Below are 23,917 nucleotides of genomic sequence, written 5' to 3' on the forward strand. Positions count from 1 at the left end.
CGGCCATAGCTAGCACTGTAAGAGGCCGGGATAAATAGAGGGCTCAAGCAGATGAAGAGGGATTAACTGTGTGGATTGAGCAAACTCTTCAATCACTGAACCAGTGATTTTACAAAGGATTAGCTGCTGCTTTTACAAATATTGATTACTGATTTGCTACTCAGAATGGAGATGATGTACTTGTGCAGTTGCTGTGTGGTGTGCTATGTGGAGTGAACATCATTCATATTAATGGATTTGTCATAGGCATTATAGAAACTGACAGATTTATTATAGCAGTTGCTAGAACTGTTATGGTTAAGGTTGTGTCAGCATATCTATTAAAACTTCAGGATTTTGGAAGTTTATAGTATAGCCATAAAATTTATTTCCCAGGTGGAAGTTGGAATACCAGTGATAGCCTGGCACAATTATTTTTGCGCATATTTTTACATGCATCAGTTTGAAAGCATTTAAATTGACATAGAACAAAAAATGCATTGTTAGTTTTGTAATGTCAAAAACTTTAGATTTATTTTATTTTGAAAAAATTTATCATAAATGCTTGTTTTCCAACCAAGAACATGTCTAATCTGTGTGGACTTCTAAAAATTCATCAGTATTTTTCCCAGAATATGGTTTATCTTGAAGCCTTTCGTTGTTTCTATAATCAGGTGGAGAATTTTAGAAACTATAGAAATATCTGGATAATTAAAAATCAATGACTATTTTGTTTCCCTTAAGTGGCTTTTTAGAACACTAAAAAATCAGTAGTAAAAAATTAGAATTATCTATAGCAGAGAAAATAGCTTCCTTTAATCTTTTTAAGAAACTGGTTTTCTTTCTTACAAATGTTTTTATTATGTCACAGTAGGAAGGCATTTCAAAGAGCTGAATTGTATCCTGAAGGGTAAGCTGGATGCTTTCTAGGCAGTGAGGGTGGAGAGTGGTGGTAAAGTGAGAAAAGGTGAGGAGAAACACGTTCCAGACAGAGTGAACACTTGTGTGGATACATGAGACTTGGCCTATTTGAAAATAGCCAGGTATGTGAACATTCTTAAGGTTATATCTTCATATTAGTTGAGGGGATTGTTTTCAAGTTGTACACTTGTATTGATTAAACTAAATCTTCTAGATCAGTGGTTGAAGTTTTTCTGGCTATGATTTAAATAATATAAATTGACTTAATTTAAATTACTTAAAAACCTGTAGACTGTCTTTTTTGTTTTTCATTTAAAAATTCTATTATGCAAAATTTGAAACATAATACATGCTTATAACAAAGAAAAAATTGTTTTTCCCACCTAAAAAAACTCCCTAGCAGTAAGAATGGCTAACAGTACTGAATGTGTCCTTACGGACTTTTCCCCCCTCAATTGTACAAATGTATTTGTGCTAGAATAAATATGGAATCAGACTTTTTAAATTAAAAAATGGGATATCACTATACATATTATTTTACAACTTATGTTTTTCACCTGAGTATGATGAACATCATTAGTACTACATTAGTACATATCTTTCCACATTACTACACATAGATCTACATATTCATATTTAAATAATATACATTATTTAAAATGGTTTTATAATATCCCCATTGCTGGACATTTTCCGTTTTTCTGCTGTCGCAAGTAGTGTTTCAGTGACTGTTGTGGCACACACCATTGTGAACCTGTGCTTTATTTTTTGTAGGATGGATTCTTAAGAGCTGAATTCTTAGAGTATTGTCAGATTCTACCATAGAGCCGTAGGAAGTGACATTCCCCAAAGCAGTTTATGAGAGAACCATCTCTTCCCACCTTCCCTGCTATTTGATGTCATTAATCTTTTTACTTGTTGCCAGTCTTATAAGTTAAAAAGTAGTATCCTGTTTTAGTTTGTTATTTTTTGTTTTTAGTGAGGTTTGTTTATTTATTCAGCAAAATTTAATGAGTACTTACTGTGTCCCAGGCACTAATCTAGGCACTGGAGATACACAGTGGATAAGACAATGTAAGTCTCTGAGCTCATGGAACTTACATTCTAGTGAAGGTAAGGACAGCTGGGGAAAGACAATAAATCAGTAAACATTCATCTTTTCTCATGTTTATTGGCCTTTGTATTTATTTTGTGAATTGCCTGGTTCATATTTTTGACCTGTTTTTCTATTAAACTGTTATCTTTTTCTTACTGATTTGCAGGACTTCATTGTCTGTTGTGACATCCATGCAAATATTTTTCCCATTCACCCCTTGAAAAAGTCATCCTTTGATAAATTAATGATTGTACTAATTCTTATCCATGTATGGATTTCAGGTCAGGTAATATCATACCTGACTTCTTTGGCTGATAAGAGATCATTGGACCGAGTGTCAAATTTCCATAATTTTCCATCCTCTGAGTGACTTTTAAGAGTTATTTCTTTTCTCTAATTTAATGTATTTTGATAATTTTTAAGAGTAAATTAGAACTTTGAGTCTTGCATGAGACTTGAGGCTATCCAGATGAAGGGAACTTAATCGAATTAATCTAGTTACTAACTATAATTTTATTCTTAGGGAGATAGATATTATATATATAAATTTTTTTCAGTGAGAATATACATCATGATCTATTCAGATATGATTTAATTACAGACTGAATTTGTAGAAAAACATGTAATGGAATATCTTATCATAAGAGCTTACCATATCTGGATTTATTTTGAATAAGTTGTTTGATCATTTATTCATATGGAGTTTGAGTAGGATGTATATCCTTTAGATTTTAAGTCTTTACCACGTTTTTAAGAGGTCACTGTGTATTTCAGACATTCATGAGCCAACTACAGATTCAGAGTTCAGACTGTTTTACGGCCTTAAACTCCCCTGAAGTAACTGCCAGCCCCTTACATGTCAATGAGCGACCACAGCCGAACTTACCTTGGTGGGATGCTCATGTGTGGCTAAAAAGCACTGTTTGTCACATAAAGTTGCATCCGTTGTTGCATGTTGCTGACAAACATTTTATTCCATTAAATATTCGATGGGCTTGTTTTTTGAAGTTTTAATTTTGAGTTTTAATTTGAATCAAAAACTTTAGTAGTGAAATTGTTCTGGTAGTGACAACTCTTAATAAGGAGAAAAGGAAGCCATGGACAATTGGGCTGTGTCAGGTCTGTGAACCCAGGGCTGAGACAGTCCACACAGTGAACAGATTCCTGGATTGCCTTATGATGTGTAACTCATAGTAAATATCAGTTTTAATATTTGGCAGTTGAGTTTTTTATATCATGGTTACTAATTTTTGAACAACATGCTAGAATCACATGGTTAAAAATGGGCACTTTTAATACTATATGTTCAGTCCCAATTTACTTTTTTTCCTTTGCACTGTAATTCTTACTTTATGTTGGTTGTTATAAAGTTTGGAACTGAATTAGAGTGTTATTAACTGTGAAAGTGGGTATTAAGATGGAAAGAAATACCAGAAGTATGTTCTCTTTGCTCTTCAGTTGTGATAGCCCTTTCCTGCTACCTTGCTGTTTAAACACTCCTGTGTTTCCTGTCACTTTCCTCTTCCCGTGGTCTTCATCAGTGGGTGACTGCATGGGCAGTGGTTAACATATATTAAATTTTTTTGTTTTTGTTTTTGTTTTTGGTGGTGTGCGGGCCTCTCACTGTTGTGGCCTCTCCCGTTGCGGAGCACAGGCTCCGGACGCGCAGGCCCAGCGGCCATGGCTCAGGGGCCCAGCCGCTCCGCAGCATGTGGGATCTTCCCGGACCGGGGCACGAACCCGTGTCCCCTGCATCGACAGGCGGACTCTCAACCACTGCACCACCAGGGAAGCCCTATATATTAAATTTTTATAAAATTATTTTAATGACTCAAAAGTTAGGTACTCTATAAATAAAAATCATCATCCTCATGATCATTTATATGTCTGGCATTTTCCTTCTGTTTTCAGTTGTGACTGCAGAAGTGTATTTTATCTACTTATTGATGTTCTTTTGATTTTCTATTAAATATTATCTTTAGAGCATATTTTACAAATCCTATAAACAAGTGTTAAATGAGGTTTTAAAATATACCACCAAGAACAATATTGTGTACTTCAATATTGTACTTCTACATTTTAAATAAGTATCCTTCGTTATTTTGATGCACACTCAAGTTTGAGAATCACTGTCATGATTCCTTACTCAAAGTCTAGTAGAAAAGACAAACTTGTGAACACATTATTTTAGCCTAATACTGTAGGTACCAGGTGAATGTCTCTCTCCTGAGCCAGTCCCACATATGGCTGTTAATAGTACTCTGAAGCTGAGGACCAGAAAAATAATTATGCACGTGGTATGCTTTTATTTTCAGGTACTAGAGAAAAAACTGCTACACATTAACTGTTCTAATATTGAAGTTTTAATTTGTGTTCTGTAGTAATTTACTCAGTTACATAAATAACAATGCTGTCTAATGCTTTTAGTCACCTAGGTGTATATAAAATTACCAGTTCATACTGAAGAGTAGACTCAGGGCTTTTATTATTATTCTCAGTAACATGTTCTGTGGATGTTTTATTTATGTGTAGTAGGCATGTGCTTAAACTTTTTGCAAGCTAGAATTATTCTGGCACTGAGTTAGAACTTTAAGGGCAACTGATGATTTGTTTTTGTGTTAAGATGATCTTCATCTAGGCCCTGCAAAGCTATTAAACTTTGTAAATTTATAAATAAGAGTATGTATCAACATTACCCCCAGCTTGGCTGCTTGTTGAGGGATATGGCTCTTAAGCAATAACAAAAAAGAGCTGTGTTAGTTTCTTTCAGGGATCATATCTTCTGCCTGGGATTCAATGTTTACCAAAAGTTTGATCAAAACAAATAGTATTTTGGAAGGATTGTCTGAAAAATGTGCAGGGTGTCTATTCCTATAGGCATGCTATGATTTTATCCTTAAGTTTAACAGAGCTGTTTGGGAGTTGTATACTTGGGCTACCTGGTTTTGTACTCTGCAGAACCGCTTTTACTGAATCTCATTTTGGCATTATGCTGTTGACTCAATATGAGTGATGGTATACAAAGCAGCCCTGTGAAACTTTTATTGTACTTACTGTAAAAATGTTATTCAGGATATCGAGAATCCATGGAAGAAATTTCTTTCTCATTTCAGTGCTAGGAACCAAGAATAGTTGCCGTTTGTTCCTCCCTGAGCCATGATCTGTATTTATCTTAGTGGGCAGTGAATCTCATGATTTATTATTTCTTGCTTCATGTTGGTTGTTATAAAGCTTGTAACTGAATTTTTTGCCCTCTTCTGTTAAGTGGTGGCTTTGTCGTTCCAACTTGTTTTGTGTTCTACACAAAACTCCTAGTTTTGTGTTCTACACTCACTCCTAGTTTTGTCTTAATTTTTTACTTACGTATATATATTTTTAATCTGAAATAGTCATTTATAGAAAAGTTGAAAGAAGCGTACAAAGAATTCCCATTATACCCTTTACTCAGATTCCCTTAATATTAACATTTTCCTGTACAGGTATCTGCTTTCTCTCTCTATATATACACACAAATTTCTCCTATTTGCTTTTAATTTCTTTACCAAACGTATCTGTACAAATGCCTGTGAAATGCTTTTTGGGAGGAATAAAGCAGTGTATTACTAGATTAATAATAATAGTAGGTAAGGATGTGTTAATTCTATACCTATGTTGAAAAAAGAGACCTATAGAAAAACCTGTTTCGGATGGAAGGAAGATAAATTGTGTGTGTGTGTCTGTGTCTGTTTGTGTGTCTGAGTGAGAGACACACACACACAGAGGGAGAAAAAGAGAGAAAGGAGAGACAGACAGCACACCTGCATTTTAAGAGGATCCTTGTAACACTTTGAATGGCAGAAGAGGGGAAATGCCAAAGGCTTTTTGATTTAAATAAAAATTAGGGCATTGTCTTCTTAAATAGAAACAGATAATAAATACTAAAGCATGAAGAACTGTTTGGGAATGTATTTGATTTAGTAATTAAGTAATCAGAGTAGGACTCTAAGCAGAGAGTCTTAATTCAGAAATGTTTATTTTTATGAAGTTAATCATAAAATAATTTCAGATTTGATAGTTTTCATACTAAATATTTTTCATTTATTTTAACTACCCCTCAATAATAAGATTCTTTTGGGAGATGGGAATAGAGTGACAATTGTTTATGTACCTGTTCTTTCATCAAGGCAAAACCAAAAATATACACTCTATTATATTATACAATATAGAAGACATTCTAACTGTGGATTCCTATTTCAGATACTTAGATATGATCTTATGTTATTAATGGCTCTAAACTTTTTGTACACAGAATAGGAAAAATAATTGAACAAAAATGAACTTAAAGAATATTATAAATTATAAAAATGTTATTTATGTTCTAAAAATAATTGTAAAAATTTATAGCTTAAACCTTAAAACATAAATCAGTTACAAAAATATAAAATAAAAGATTGCTCTCTGGCCTATGTGAAAGTAAAACATAGTTGAATGGAAGGGGAGCTAAAGAATTCAGTCTAAATTGTATTCATTTCTTATTTAATGCAGTTTGCTAGAGGAATCTGCATACAAAAAAAGCCTTCTGAGGGCTTTCCTGGTGGCGCAGTGGTTGAGAGTCCGCCTGCCGATGCAGGGGACACGGGTTTGTGCCCCGGTCCGGGAAGATCCCACATGCTGCGGAGCGGCTGGGCCCGTGAGCCATAGACCGCTGAGCCTGCGCGTCCGGAGCCTGTGCTCCGCAACGGGAGAGGCCACAACAGTGAGAGGCCCGCGTGCCGCAAAAAAAAAAGAAGTCCACATCCTAATCCTTGGAACCTGTGAATATGTTGTTACATGGCACAGGGGAATTAAGCTTACAGGTGGAGTAAGGTTGCTAATCAGCTGACCTTAAAATAAGGAGATTATCTAGGTGGGCCTGATGTAAATACAAGAATCTTTAGATGGGAAGAAGGAGGCAAAATAATCGGAACCAGGGAGAAAGCATTGTGACAAAGACTCAAATGGCCATTCCTGGCTTTGAAGATGGAAGGGTGCCAATAGACAGTGAAATAGGTCAGCCTCTGGAGACTGGAAAGGGAAGGATATAGAGTCTCCCCTACAGGCTCCAGAAGGAACACGGTCCTGCTGACACCTTGTTTTTAGCCCAGTGAGACACTTTCTCAACTTTTGACCTCCAGAACGTAAGATAATAAATTTGTGTTGTTTTAAGCCACTAAAAAAAAGAAAAAAGATCTAGTCAGCTACAAAGTAGCTGAGACGTAACTCTATATCGGAGATGAAAATTGATTTAAATTCTTTCTGTGAAATCTAATGATAAATTATTAAAAAGTAGCTTTTACCAAAATATAAAAGTGTAAAGATGCCCTATATTATAAATATATGAAATAGAAGTCTTGTTTGTAGAGTGAAACTACTCATATTAAACCTTATTTTAAAATGACTGATTCAGTATATTGATATGTTTTCATCCCTGTAAATAATTGAAGGAGTCTTACAGGGGTTTCCACAAATTGGTATATCTGGAATTTTTAGATAAGAGCATTTTTTAAATTCTATAAGGAATAATTTTAAGGTATTAAAAAAGTGATACCTCGTGGTCTATCACTGGACCAAAATCAGAAATCTGAAAGGAATTATTTTTTACATCTAATTTGTGAGCTAAGGACAGTGGTCCTTTATCTAAAAAAACAATCTTCAGATATGTCATTAGATAGTTCAAATCCTGGTCATACACTTAAGAGTACTCTCAAGTAAAAGAAGCAGTTTTAAGTGAATGAGGATAATATAACTTTATGGATAACATAATCCACACATACTTTCAGTCTATGGCTTTTTGACCATTATTTTAGTGGATATTGGTAAACCCACGTGATTTTAGATTTCTCTTAATTCTGATTCTTAATTATTCTATTATTGCCATTTGAATTTTACATATTTTGATAGATTTCCATGAAAATTAGTATCAGCCACAATTACATATGTATTTATTTATTTATTTATTTATTTATTTTTTTAATTATTTTTTTTGTGGTACGTGGGCCTCTCACTGCTGTGGCCTCTCCCATTGCGGGGCACAGGCTCCGGACGTGCAGGCCCAGCGGCCATGGCTCACGGGCCCAGTCGCTCCACGGCATGTGGGATCCTCCTGGACCGGGGCACGAACCCGTGTCCCCTGCATCAGCAGGCGGACTCTCAACCACTGCACCACCAGGGAAGCCCTGTATTTATATTTTTGATATAAAATAGCTTTTGATTGGACTCTGAACAGGCACTTGATATATCTTTTGGATCATATTCATGAAGCATTTCCTGCAAGCATATGCTATAATATTAAGAGATATTGTCTTCTGGGCTTCCCTGGTGGCACAGTGGTTGAGAGTCCGCCTGCCGATGTAGGGGACGCGGGTTCGTGCCCCGGTCTGGGAAGATCCCACATGCCGCGGAGCGGCTGGGCCCGTGAGCCATGGCCGCTGAGCCTGCGCGTCCGGAGCCTGTGCTCCGCAACGGGAGAGGCCACAACAGTGAGAGGCCCGCGTACCGCAAAAAAAAAAAAAAAGAGTTATTGTCTTCTTTGGTTTCAGATAGACCTATTGAAGACTCTCATGAGGCTATTGGAATTTCCATATCAAGAAGCAGAGTTAATAAAGGCAAATGTGAATTACCCTAATAGTTATTCAGTTTTTGCTGGGTAGCTTTCAGAATGACTTGCCACTTTACAGAGTGGGTAGAGAGACTAGAAGGTAGCAAACCTGTGAGTTGCAACCTCTATTTTTGTCCCTGGTGTCATCACATGGACCTTATCAGTCTTGAAAGCCTGTACCCAAGGCTTAACCACCCCTGGGGATTCTATGGTCCTACTAATTGGAAGTTGTCCATCTTTGTGTCTAAGCATAATATGAGCCTTTTTTAAAAAAAAAGAAAGTATCATGATAGCCTTAGAGATTACCAGTACTAGTATGTTCATTGGTTAATCCTTTCTGAAGAGAGTAATAGTGGTAAGTGAGAAAATAGGCTCTGTAAAAGGACTATGCTAAAGAAACATAAGTAGTAATCTTTTAGTTACTGTAGTTTTTATTTTCTTAAAGGTTATTATTGTTTGATGTGTCCTTTGCATACAAATTTTTTTTTTTGCCACTAAAAAAACTGGTAAAAAGATTTGAGATTCCAAATTTTCCGTGTGTATTGGGAGAGTTATTAGACTATAAAAAATAATTTATATATATTTCAAAGATATTCCAGCTAGAAATTAAACCTTTGAAATGACATAAAACAATCCTATGCTACATTTAAAGGAAGTTATCCATTGCTCTATGAAAATTATGTTGTGAACAGTTTCCACATTTGATACTTTTAAAAGTTGAATCCATCTTGAACCTTGGCCATTTGTTACTGAAAGTGCAAGAAAAATGTCAGTGTGGATATATCTCATGGAATCTTAGAATGGGGGTGGAGGGCTTAGAGATAATCTAATTTCATTTTTCCATATTTTAGGTGTGAAGAAACTGATACACAGAGAGGCTTAGTGACCTGCTGAAGGTCACAAATTTGCAGAACTGGGATTTCATTACAGACCTCTTAACCTATTCCATGTATCTTAAAGTCAGTATTAACGTAAAACTAAGCTTTTAGTTATCTGCTATACCACAAAACCATTTTATTTAATATTTGTATCCAAGTTGAGTCTAGGTTTCTCTCTCTTTTAGGGAATAGTCTTTATGTTTTGTTTTGCAGGTATACTAGTGAATTTTTGCACTCTGAAACCTTTTAGATTAATTTGAAAAACTGTCAGCAACTCTGTGTCTTTGTATCTATTATATATTTTATAGAAATAGGGAACATGTCATCTAAGTTTGTGTGTGCAAATGTGAAGTAAAGTGTAATTAAATTGCACTTGTAGAATAATGAGTTCCGAGTCAGTAATACCTCTGGGAACAAAGCTCGTTTATAGACAGTTTCCTGAAGTTAAATACCCAATGTACTCTTCAGCTGGAAATGTGTGTAAGATACACATCATCTGGAAAGATACAGGAAACATAACAGAAAGCATTTTTCTACCTTTATATAAAACTATAATGCATGAAATATTGACACTTGAAAATATACTTCAATTCTAATGAAGTATAAAATTCTAATGAATTTTTCTTAGGAAAAATGAGTTTGAACTGGAGCAGTTAACCTAGCCAATAAAGTAGGTGTTCTGTAGGAGTTGTTCCACCTGTAGATGTATTTCTGGTGTATCTGTGGGGAGGAAGGTGATCTCCGCGTCTTACTCTTCCGCCATTTCCCCTCGTCCCCCCTAGCCAATAAAGTAACCATTGAGTTGATCAGGGTAGGAGAGAGTATTGCCAGCATGAAATGAGAAACTAAAATGATTACTCTTCTTGGAAAATTGAAGGCTAATATGTGTTTTGAATATAAAGCAATCGTTAAGTGGGTAAATACTGTAAAAAAAAAAAAAAAGTGTGTATTTATCAAATTCAGGAATGCCAGACAAGGCATTTTAAAACATTGATCACATATAAGTTTAGAAACGATAAAAGAAAGCACTGCCTCCCCACAAGAGTTGGCCAATTTATGGAACTCAGTATCCCAGCTATCAGATGAAAATGAAGAATTTAAAAAGATAAACTCATGGATGTTTTATTCATGTGAATTGAGAGGGAGAAAAGATATGGTTGAGGGACTTGTCCTTAACTTTTTGCAGTTCAAGGAAAACAGTCATATCATGTGGTAACAGGCAGAATATTTGACTGACTAGACCAAGATCCTGATTCAGGGTGAAAATTCTTATGAGCAAAAGCAATCTTTTTTATATGTATCTCCTTTCTTTTCCAATATTAGGGAAAAGGAATCATCAGCTGTGTGAAGGTGGAGGGAAACTTATTGCAAATTTAATGTTCATGTTGAAAACTATGCAAATGCCAAGTAATGAAGGAAAAAGCCAGTAAAAGATGAGACTCAGAAACCTAGTAGGATTTTGTACAAATTCAAGATTGAACAACCATAAAACCGTGACCATATTAATATAGTGAAGCTCATAGTATTATAATAATTTTAATGCTAAAATAGTAAAAATGATGCTTTAGGTTTCATAGAAATTGAGCATTTAAATTGGTCACCACCAAGTTGCACATCAAAAAATAAGGATAATGAAAAACAGATGTCTATTTTGAAAAGGTCTCTGAATCACTCACATCCCTTGACACCTGTTGAGAGTCCCACATTAAAAGCCAAGTAGGTAGAAAGGAAACTGAATAAAAAGTTAATTCCAGAACTCAGTAGTTAAAACTTGTACAGATTTTTTAAAAATCTTCACTTTTAAGTTGCACTTTGGAAGTGATGCCTCACTCTAAGTCTTAGAAAAATAAATGCGTTTAAAGAGGTGTCAGACTGGGTGGGATACAGTTAATATGGGTTTGTGTGTGTGGCAGGGGAGGAGTGGATTAGAAGACATGTCAATGTTGGAGAAGGCTCAGGAATATGGCATTGAGACACCCAATGCTGGATAAAATTGTGAATTAAACAAAGTTTATTTCTTTAGATTATTTTAAGAAAAGAGGTACAAAAAAGAAAGGATGATAGGACCTCTTTCTCCCCTCAATTCTAATTCTTTCTTCCCCCAACTCTTAACTCTCTCTCTTCCCTACCCTAACTTCCTCTTTTACTCAAGAGGTTTCCATGCTGTTCTAGGCCTTTTCTTCTAACTAAAGCATTCTGTGATCTGGACCTATTTTTCCACCTTTCCCTGTCTTGCATATAGGAATGAAACTGCATACCTTGTTAATGCCAAGATTGGTTTTATACCCAACCGACTTAACATCTGAAATAAGCCTAAGTGATAGATACTTCTTGCCTAAGACAGTTTATATTTTTCTCTGAAGTTGAAATAATTATTTTTCATTTTGAAATAATTATTTTTAATATTTAAAACATTTTTAAAGATAAAACTTATTTCTTAAATACGTTGGATATATTTAAACATTCTAGTATTTTTTACCCTAGATTCAAGGGAAAAAGTTAAAACAATAGATTAATAAAATTGCTAAAATTGGGTAATACCTTACTTAGGTTTTAGGTAATTTGTTTTTTATTTTCATACTTTGGAACTCTTCTCCATTTTTCAGATTCTAGACTCCATTCTTTTAGCTTGCTGGTGGACTATGTCCATTATATACACAATTTGATTTTAAGGCAAAAGTTTCCAGACACAGTTTAGAATTCTTGAGTTATCTTTTAAAAACTGTTGTCTTGTGAATAAAATACCTACCTAACTATAAGAAATTTGGACTCCACTACTTCCTTTCTCCTACTGAGTTAATAGGAATATGGTAGGCATGTGACATTTGTTTATGTGAATTTTTTGTGACCTTGTTACCATTTTGTATACTTCGGATTCCCAAATGTCCAATTGGAAGAAGACCCATTCCTTGTCTGCTCTTGTAGGATGTTAGTTTTAATGTCTAATATTGATCTTCTTTAGAAAAGTAGGACTATTATATAAGAAATACATGCTCATTTTATAAAAAGAAGACTAGTCTATTCAGTATGTGTTTATTTCCTCAGGGTAGTGAACATTTGTGGCCACTTAAGGAAGCCATGTATCAGTAACCGTCTGCAGTATAAATAAGCTGTCCTGGATTATAGGTTAATTTTTCTCCTCTGAGTTAGGATATAATTTCTTCATCAACCACTTTCATGTAACCAAAAGGAAATCTTTGAACTGCTTTTAAAATAACTACAATGCTTAACTCATGCAGTTACCAAATCATACATTTTTCCATTTTTCTGATTAAAATTCCCTAAGCAACATTAGTCTTACATTTACATTGGCATCCATTCATTTGAATTAATATTTAGTTATACTAAATATAATAATATTTAATTATAATTAATAAAAACCAACATTTACTGAATGCCTACTATGTGCCAGAGGATTAAGGCTCAGTGCTAAACTTATTTTTGGGACAAGGGTGTGAATTTTGATAGTGAAACAGAGCTGATAATATAATTGTGAATTTGTTGGAATGTTGTAAATAGTGAGATAATATAATTGTGTTTGGCAAATGTTCAGCAGCTCTTTGTTGATGCCTTCCAGATAGGTTTATATTAGCCTTACCTTTCTTTTCTTCATGTATTATTATACCTGCATTTGTAGTCTTAATTCTTTGAATCAAGTGAATATTCTTAAATGGTGACATACTATTGATCATTGTAGGCATCATAGTGGTATGAGGTCTAAACGATGTGAGAGTTCATGTTTTTTAAAGATAATTTACTACTTTTTATATCTTGTTACAAATTTTCAATTTCTATCAAGAAGTATTAATTGTTTATATGTTTATGGTGTTATACAAGTCAAATGGTTCTTCTAAGAACTTAAAATCTGAAGTGTCTAAAGGAATTACTATTAATACACTTTTTAAAAAAAATTCACATGTATATTAAACAAATCCTAGATGTTGGACAAATAGCAAAAGAGGTTTAGAAAAATGAAATTTCAGTCTGAAAATTTGCCTTTTTTCCCTCTAGGAATCAAATTAAAGATTTTATATTAGAAACATGAATTTAGAATTCAGAATAAGTGTTGCTTGTGACATCAGATTTTATTGATTTATCAGGTAGAAATTTAATCAACATTTTTCTTAAAGCAAAAGCTTCAGGTTATGTATATATTCACCTTTGTAAATTCTAATTCCTTTCCTGCTCCTCCTCTTCCACTTCTCCCCCTCCTTTTTTTTTTTCTTTTGACCAGTAACTTTTTAAAGTTGAAAACTATGCTAAAGGTACCCATTTCTCTTCAGAATATAAAGTTTCTTCTTAAGATTTAGAGCATTTATTTTATATGTAAGAACATTCATTATGCATCAATGGATATGAGAGGGTCATGGGACTTCTTCTCAAGGAGTCTTATCTAGTCAAATAAAGGTAATTAATGCCTCCCCATGCCCAATTACATCAGACCTGAAGACTGAAAAGTTGCCTCTTCCTTGTGTAGTTTAATTTCATCCAGAATGGACAGTGCTTAAGAGTTTGTTTCCATCATCTGAAAGATACAAAATTATTTATAGGATGTTTGCAGTGAATCTTCTTATTTTTACCACTGTGGACAAACCACTTGGAAATTTTTTCATGACATACAACAATCATGTTATAGTATTTAATTAATATGTTTGCTTTCTCATTCTGAAATGTCATGCAAATGATGCTTTTCACAAAGAAATTTTGTGTAGTTCACTTATGAACTCTACGTGCCAGTTATATAAAAGACTGAGCACAAGCATACTTCCACAGAAACTAAACTATGGTATTGCTTAGTTGAAGAAGTAAATACTTTGTTTTCAGGAATCTTATTTAGAAAGAAAACTTTCCCCAATGGTTTTATATTAGCTAAAATTTCATATTTCTATGTGATACACTATTTCTATGTTTTTTTTTGTCAGTGTAACCTAGTTTAATTTAAAAAGTGCTGTTAATCATTGTTTTTCTTTTCTTTTAAAGAAAACAAATCAAACTACAGTCACCCTCTTTAATTTAGTGGTTAACTAGGACTTGTTCACATAGATGAGATTTCTTTATGTGATTTTTATTTTATGTACAAAAAATTTATACTATATAACTTCTACCTTCAGTGGATCAAATGGATACATTGATTGAACAACTATTCAAACATTTACACTGGCTTTCCCTAAAATTTTATATGTATTTCAAAATTAGTCCCCATTTTAAATATATTTTAATATTGTTTTGTGTTTACTGAGCAAAATTGATCCACCACGGAACTGAAATTAGTGCTTTAATTTGAAGCTTTATTTCTTAAGGAAAAATAACTATGATTTTATAACTACTGGATATTTTTAAAAAACCCAGTTGGTAATTCTGTGATGAATTTGTATATAATAAACTTCCTATCAAAATACTTTTTATCATAAACTATATGAAAACTATTTCTGTTGGTGTATTCCATAGAAACTTTCATTAGATCGGTTATTTTCACTTGTTGGAGTTCTAGTAAAATGCTGAGGCAACTTTAGTATATTTCTAATGAAGTCTGTAAAAATATTGAACTCTGAAATTATTGAGCAACCTACCATCCATGATCATGAATATATGATTTCTAATTGACTTAGCTTTCGGCTTAATCTATAAATTTTTGTAAGTATCTAATATTTGTTTATGATAGTTCTATCAGATCTATCTACCTAGTTTTAGACTCTCAAATGCCCTAGAAAACCCTAAAGCATACTCATTCACAAGATTTCTCTGTGAGTATAACCAGGAAGAGAGAATATTTGCTATGTACTCAAATTATAGCATTTGATTTGGGGGAAAAATCATTTTATGTTTTACTAGGTACAAATAGGGATAGGCATTCTTATGTAGGCAAGAATTAATATGCATCAAAATTCTTGAAGAGTTAATCCAATGTAAAGAAGCTTATATGATTTATTTGATATTCCTAACTTCTCTTTCAGGGGTTTATTGCACTTATTTATAACAGTTTCCTAGTCCATTCATTACAGAATGTAGGTCGAAAAATATTGCCCTTTAGAGTTCATTCTGTTACATAATATTACTGTGTATTTGGGAACATAATATATTAAGATACAACGATACGGAACATTATTTTGCTCTTGAGATTCACAGGAGAAGAGGGACTAATCTATGGAATGGATCTGAAACAAAGCTAATAGACTTGGATTTAATTAATTTGGGTAATTAAAAGTATACTGAATCTATGAGATCTGATACTTGATTTTTCTAAAATGGATTGCTCACTGCTTTTTCCCCTTTACTTTCCGTAGGGAACCAGTTCCCTCCAATTGCAGCACAAGACCTTCCTTTTGTGTTAAAGGCTGGCTACCTTGAAAAACGCAGAAAAGGTAAATCATATGATTCTAATGAAAAACCTAAAAATCTAAGACTCTAAGAAAACCTGATGATGTTATCCAAAATACAGCTTTTAGCTCTAAATAATTTTTAATAACAAAATAAAACATTTGGTCAGGTTTTTTGTTGTCAACCTTGGTTATTTGTAGATGATTTTAAAGCTGTTTCCTGCCTCTTGGAGGAGAGCTGTTGGCCATGACTGTATTCTCAAGGATGGGATTTCTCACACTTATCCCACCCAGCTGAGCAGTGGGTTATCTGTACCTGACCTGGCAGACACCATGTTTGCTACGGTTCAGATCAAGCTTAGCATATTGTCTGCCATTTTCTGTTAATCATTCAGTGTTCCTTTCCATTGGCTAAGATAATTGGGAGTTGACCATATGGTCTCACTCTTTCAACCCCAATATATAATGAATATGAAATATGGAGGTGGTGTTATGATACAGGAAATGAAAAGCGGAAAGTCTCTTCATTACCATTCTGCTTATCTCTCAGGTAGTCCCTTTGGGCCTTCCTATTTATATTCCATTTGCTTTTCTTAGCTTTCTTAGCTGAATTTTAAAGCTGAAAGAGATAATAGAAATCTAGATCAACCCTTCCTCCCTCTTTTTTATGACAGATGAGAAAATGAGACCCTGATGAATCAATTATCTTAAGGCTTTATAGTCAAATACCTTTCTGACTGTTTCCTGTCAGAAAAGTTTGTTAGCCATGTAGTTGATCCCATAAATGTAGCCGTCCCATCTCTGCTGTAGTGTATTCCTTTTTTTTTTTTTTTAACATCTTTATTGGAGTATAATTGCTTTACAATGGTGTGTTAGTTTCTGCTTTGTAACAAAGTGAATCAGTTATACATATACATATATCCCCATATCTCTTCCCTCTTGCGTCTCCCTCCCTCCCACCCTCCATATCCCACCCCTCTAGGTGGTCACAAAGCACTGAGCTGATCTCCCTGTGCTATGCGGCTGCTTCCCACTAGCTATCTATTTTACATTTGGTATTGTATATATGTCCATGCCACTCTCTCACTTTCTCCCAGCTTACCCTTCCCCCTCCCCGTATCCTCAAGTCCATTCTCTAGTAGGTCTGTGTCTTTATTTCCATCTTGCCCCTAGGTTCTTCATGACCATTTTTTTTTAGATTCCATATATATGTGTTAGCACACTGTATTTGGTTTTCTCTTTCAGACTTACTTCACTCTGTATGACAGACTCTAGGTCCATCCACCTCACTACAAATAACTCAATTTCGTTTCTTTTTATGGCTGAGTAATATTCCATTGTATATATGTGCCACATCTTTATCCATTCATCTGTCAATGGACACTTAGGTTGCTTCCATGTCCTGGCTATTGTAAATAGAGCTGCAATGAACATTGTGGTACATGACTCTTTTTGAATGATGGTTTTCTCAGGGTATCTGCCCAGTATTGGGATTGCTGGGTCGTATAGTAGTTCTAAATTTAATTTTCTACGGAACCTCCATATTGTTCTCCATAGTGGCTGTATCAATTTACATTCCTAGTGTATTCCTTTTAGCTTCGTTTTGTTTTTTGTTTGTCTCTTGGAAAAGAAGATACAAATTATTTAGTCATAGAATTTTACAGCTAAAAGGAGCCTTAGAAATCATATTAACTAACTTTTCCTTTTTCCATAAGGGAATTGCATTATATTTATAAAGGTAATATATATTATCTAAACTGTTCTTTTTCCCTCTTTATTGTAGATCACAGCTTTCTGGGATTTGAATGGCAGAAACGGTGGTGTGCTCTCAGTAAAACAGTGTTCTATTATTATGGAAGTGATAAAGGTAGTATTGGCCTTCAGTTATATCAGCATGAGGGTTTTGGGGGGGGGCATTTTACTCCACCCCCATACCTTTTGGGTGCAGAATAAGCTGAAGACAAATGGAGAAAGAATAACTAAAAATTTTAATATTATAGCCTAAGGGTAATTAATAATTCTGTTATTTGACAAATGCTCCAAATTCCAGAATGCCGTAAAAGTTAACACAATTGTGTTTTATTGAATTAGGAAAGAGAAAAATAACTTTCATCAGTGTGGCCTTCTACCTCAGGAATTATTGATATTTATCATCCAGGCGGTAGTTGTAGAGTTTCTTTAGGGTTGTGGGAGTTTTGAAGGGAGGAGAGGATGTTTTTTCCTTCAAATATTTTAAAAGAAAAATTTAGATAAAATGAAACGTGTGCAACAGCTTTCTCAGCTTCCTTTATGGATTTAAGTAACAGCAAACATCTATCAAGGTTACTGTTCTAAGCACCTTAGCTGTCTAAGCAGTTTAGCTATATTAACTTGGTTAGCTACAGCTTTGTGAGGTAGGTACCATCATTAGTCCCACTTATTTTACTGTTTGGAAAACTGAGGACAGGGAGGTTAAGTCACTTGTTCAAGGTCACAGAGCTGGTAATGGCAGTTTGGGTATTTAAACTGAGGCATAATGGTTAGAGTCCATGCTCTTAACCACTATTATCACTATGTTAATTTAGAAACAGTTACATTTTGTAACTTCACTTGCTAATTAATAACTTACTCATAGTTCACATAATTTTAAGTTCATTGTTTGAACAAATAAAGCCATAAAATACTGAAATTTAAAGAATATAAGCTTTCTTAGTTTTGCTTTTATCTAGGAAAAGTGGGTCAGAAGTTGAATTTTATAAAGTAAGGGTTGTGTATAAATAGCTGACATTCATTTCCAGAAAGGACACTTAAGGAGAAAAAAAGATGTAAAAGTCCAATATCACTGAATATAAACTTTCCCATGAAGTTGTTTCTTATCAGCGTTGTTTGGAAGTTTATATTTCATTTGACATTATTTGCAGTTTTTAGGGTTTTCTTCCTTATTATAAAATCAGGCAGATATGATTATTGTATTTCAGATAAATTTTAAATACATGCATGATGCTAGAAGTTGGTCTCACCTTTTGGTTAATGGGATTATCAAGTTGAGAATTAACTTAGTGGCGAGTTTGCATTCTGTCACTAATTTACAATATGTTCGTAAGTAGAAATGGAGTCAGTGAAGTGTAAACTATAAACAGCTATCAACAGGTAGCCTTCTTTCTTCTGCTAAGGCTTAAGTAGGTGATTTTATCAGAAAATTTAGAGTCCAAGTTCAATTATGATTATCATAGGTCATAAACATGTGTTACTATTATAGAAATAAAATTTTGTACCGTATTGTGAATTGAGATCAAGATTTTGCTTTTTCATAAAGAAATGTCTTCTATTTCATAAGACCAGGGGAGGGAGGTTTAAAATCCTTGTGACTTTGGTTCAGTTAGTCTTCTCATTTCTAATTTCTTTAAAAATCAATGAATACGTATGTCTGTTTCCTTCACTCCTAGTCCTAACTGGTATATACCAACAGTTAGGTCAAAGATTAGCAAGAGTTTTCCCAAAATCTAGGGAATGTTTATATTTATTTCAAAGGCTAATAAATAAATTCTAGTTATTTGGGGGAGATACTAGTTAAATTCCCATTTCTATTCTTACTTGATGAGGCCTTGTGGTAATAACATTCTTTGTAATTTGTATTTTAAGTACTTTGTGATCCATTTAGCCACTCTACCACCACAGCTTTTAAAAAGTTACTATTCTCACATTCCCTTTTTACGTGGATCTTTGAGGAGCTGGTTTATATTTCCTTAAACTCTTCCCTATCTGTCACTATGAAGCCTCCTGTTTCCATTGAGATTTCAGATCTGTTTTTAGTGGTTCTTTGGAATTCTTGGCCAGTTCTGCTTTTAGGGACTTGGGGGGAAAAATCTATATTTAGACAGTTTTTAACTGCTTATTTGGCATGATTTTAATTTCCTTCCTTTGTGTCCTTTTCTTTCCAAGAAAATGTACATGTCACATGAAATTTTTTTCTTTGTGAAATCAGATAGCTGATTTGTACATTGTATACTGTATATGTGAACCACTTTACCTAAACTTTGGAAAGAGCTATTTAGATATATGAGAACTATAATCCTCCAACGAAGTAGGATTTAGATAAATGGATTGTAGAGGCACAGAGGAGTTGATACCACTTACTAGGTTAAATTGTACTTTGTTACTGTTTGACAGATACATAGTTCACATTTTCTAACTTACAGTATGTGCCAAAAAACATTTTGACCCATCAAGATAATAATGGCTTAGAAAGAGTAGTTCCAGACTGTAGGGTAAATAATACTCTTACCTTTGTACCCCTAAATATTATCTGTATTTGTTATTCATGGCCATTTGGGGACTTTAAGTTTTATACACACACACACACACACACACCCCCATATATCTTAACAAAACATACTTTATCACTTTCTGAAATCACATCCTTCCTTTCATCTGTTTCCTCTTCATTTGAATCTCATTGTCATGAATCTCATTTATCAAACTTCTTGGGTCCTAGATGCTCAGACTGCCATTAAGGTAGTCCTTCACTCACTGATTTATTCATTTTTTAATTTGGTAAACATTTATTGGGCACTTGATAGATCCTGGGCATGGGGGATCCAAAGATAATCCTGCCTTACAGATACTCTCAGTTGGAGTTGTGTGGGTATCAGTAAGAGAAGAGGGGAAGTCATGGGATCACTCGGGGCTGGGCAGGTAAATTCAATGCGGTACAATAAGTGATTTAAATAAAATATCTTTGGATCACAAAGGGGGGGTGGGTAATTTCCTGAGGGAGTTAAAGAATACTTCCTAGTGGAGAGGACCCTGCATTGGGCCTTAAAAAATGAGGAGTTTGTTGGATGAAAAAGGGTAAAATGGGCATTCCAGGCAGCAGAATGGCAAAGATTCTGAGTTTTGAAAGGCCTTGGATGAGATCAGAATTGGAATCAAGGCAGAGCATACAGTGAATGAGGGGAGGGTGTATAAAAGGCTAAAACAGTGGGTTAGGATCAGATTGACAAGAGCCTTATGAGAATAAGGTCCTTGCTAACTATTTTATCTTGAATATGGCTTTTAAGCATAGGGCTCTATGACCAGAATTGGTTTTTAGGAAGTAATTGTGATAATATTGTGGGGCATGGATTGGAATGGTTAGAAACTGGGTCAGCAGGATCATTTAGGGGGACACTGAACTAGTCTACACAAGCGAGGTTATCACAGGAAGCTGAGAGGCACATGGAGGATTTAGTCAGGCCCCTCCGGCTCCAAAGCCATGTTCTTTCCACAACTTGGAAGTTAGCAGCCCTTCCAACACACCTGTAAATGATGGCCCATTTAGGAACCTGTTCCAAACTCATGTTTTCAGCGTTTTTTTTTTTTTTTTTTTTTTTTTGCGGTACGCGGGCCTCTCACTGTTGTGGCCTCTCCCGTTGCGGAGCACAGGCTCCGGATGCGCAGGCTCAGCGGCCATGGCTCACGGGCCTAGCCTCTCCGCGGCATGTGGGATCTTCCCGGACCGGGGCACAAACCCGTGTCCCCTGCATTGGCAGGCGGACTCTCAACCACTGCGCCACCAGGGAAGCCCTCAGGGTTTTGTTTTTCTGTTTAACCTCCATATGATCTTGAATCAGCATTATGAAACTTATCTCCTCCCACTTTTAAGGGGGGAGTAGTTTGTAGTATCTCTTCCACTTAAGGAGTTTTGCTGCCCCCACCCCAAGTCCCCAATTAAAGAAAATTCTAGTGCCATCTAGTATGTGGCAGCTGCAAGTAGCCTTGGTCCTACCAAGAGTCATTCTAAATGTATATCAAAAGTTATTTATTATATCATGTGGTTGTAACTTTTTCATTGTAGTATAGTACCTTTTCAATGTATAATAAAAGTCAGAAAATTGGGCTTAATACAGATAATTTAAACTAACAAAACTTTTACATTGGCGGGGAAGTAAACTTTTTTATTGAAATTGACCTCTCTGCTCTCTCACTTCCCTCATTATTTCACCACTGATAGGAAAAATAGGACATAGCTGTTCAGTGTGGATGACAATTATAAAGTATTTTGATGTTGAAATAGCATCATAGTTCTCTTTTAATATTTAAAATTATTGTTAAAGTGACAGTGTTTGTATAATTAGAAGTTCTGTTGTTTTATAACAACAACTTTAGTTACAGCCATAAAAGCTTACCTTTTTTCCTGGTTCATTTGATAGAGGCAAATTCCTGGGTCAGGGCATCAGCATTTTATAATTATATCATGAATATATACAAAATATGTAAATTAAATCTGATATTAAAAAAATTCATACTATAATTTTGTTTGTGTAAAGAAGGATAATATGTTTGTTATTCCTTAAGAAATAGAAATAATTTTGACATGATAGAAATGAAATAATTCTGATATGCAAATACCAACTTTAAACTCTATCAAAATGAATGTTAAATAAAAGACCTTTATTACTCTGTAGCAGTACAGAGAAGTTAAAATGTACATCTGATACTTAGAAGGACGTCATCAACATGGGGAAATATTCATGTACAAACTAAGTCCTATTTAAAGGTCTCATGATGATGAGTCCTGTTGGTTTGCAATAAACCAGGACACAGTTTGATTTAAAATATATCTATACATCTGTATATAGATTGAAGAGATGTGTGTGTGTGTATACATAGATAGATTGAAAGTAATATATTTTTAATAGATCTGCACTGCTGTAAGTACACAGATATATAGATGTTACTGTACCTATCTGTGTGTAATAGATACAGCAACATCTGTAGCAGTAAATATTCTTTGAAAATCTATGTGCCGGGTATTATTAGTGCTAAGTGGTATCACACACTGGCTCAGAGGAGTGGGCACAGAGGACCCATGAGACAGTATGATATGCAGGAGCCGGCTCACTGGGGCAGTAGGTGAGTGAGGGCTGGTGAGACTGGAAGAGGAGGAGCCAAGCTGGTAAATTCCCTGGTCAGGAGTTTGGCCTTTTTTGTCTAAGGGGCAGTTAATGTTTCTAAGCATTGCAGGTAAGTAGATGGCATGACAAACTTTGGATGTTGGAAAGATCACGTTGACAGCTGTCAGAAGAAGGTAAGACTGGAGGCAAGATGTGTTTTGAAACTGAGAGTGGCTGGGAATCCAGAGAGTTGTTTAGCACCTTAAGTGCATGAAGGAGCCGCAGGTTATGTTTTTAGCCATTCTCACGTTGCATGATGTTGCATGGGTCGCAGCAGTGTCATTAATTCTGTAATTATTGTAGGAGGCCCTAAGAGGATAACATGTATAGGATATTAAGATATTCTCTGTATAATGTTTATCTTTTTTAAAAAATTTACTTATTTTATTTATGTATTTTTTGGCTGCATTGGGTCTTTGTTGCTGCATGCGGGCTTCTCTAGTTGTGACGAGCGAGGGCTGCTCTTAGTTGCGGTGCGCGGGCATCTCATTGCGGTGGCTTCTCTTGTTGTGCAGCACAGGCTCTAGGCACGCAGGGCTCAGTAGTTGTGGCTCGCCGGCTCTAGAGCGCAGGCTTAGTAGTTGTGGTGCATGGGCTTAGTTGCTCCGCGGCATGTGGGATCTTCCTGGACCAGGGCTCGAACCTGTGTCCCCTGCATTGGCAGGCAGATTCTTAACCATTGTGCCACCAGGGAAGCCCCTGTATAATGTTTATCTTAACAATAGCTGTATGTATAGTCTAATAGACCATATCATAATTATTATCTGAATTTCAGTTGTGGAGGAAAACAGTAGGTATAGCCAAAAAAACTAGAAACATGGTTTTAAATTCCAGTCTACGAGAAATTTAATTTCTTGTAATTTATTTATTCTCCATTCACAGCTACCTCATACTACACTGTTTTTTAAATCAAGTTTATTCCTATGGTTGAAAGTGTGTGGCGGTATACAAAAACCACTTGGTTCTTATGCTTGCAGTGTACTTTTTTTTTTTTTTTGGCTGCTGTGTTTTGCAGGATCTTAGTTCCCTGACCAGGGATTGAACCCAGGCTTTTGACAGTGAAAGTGTGGAGTCTTAACCACTGGACCACCAGGGAATTCCCACTTGCAGTGTACTTTTATTTTAAAGGAAAAAAAAAAAGGTTTTATAAATACCTAAAATTTCCTGCCACCAGACCGTATGAGCGAAACTTTTAA

General features: G+C 35.0%; 1 protein-coding gene across 1 annotated transcript in view; it reads left to right on the forward strand.

Moving 5' to 3' along the window:
• Nucleotides 1–23,917, forward strand: part of SKAP2 (src kinase associated phosphoprotein 2) — a 155,372-nt gene that overhangs the window by 67,656 nt on the left and 63,799 nt on the right. Inside the window, exons 5-6 of the mRNA XM_027102344.1 lie at nt 15,775–15,852; nt 17,591–17,674. Of these exons, the coding sequence (XP_026958145.1) occupies nt 15,775–15,852; nt 17,591–17,674 (162 nt within the window). The remainder of the gene's footprint in view (nt 1–15,774; nt 15,853–17,590; nt 17,675–23,917) is intronic.

This window comes from Aethalodelphis obliquidens, unplaced genomic scaffold (assembly GCF_003676395.1).
Source record: "Aethalodelphis obliquidens isolate GAN/ISIS:26980383/991018 unplaced genomic scaffold, ASM367639v1 scaffold5, whole genome shotgun sequence".
Taxonomy (NCBI): Eukaryota; Metazoa; Chordata; class Mammalia; order Artiodactyla; family Delphinidae; genus Aethalodelphis; species Aethalodelphis obliquidens.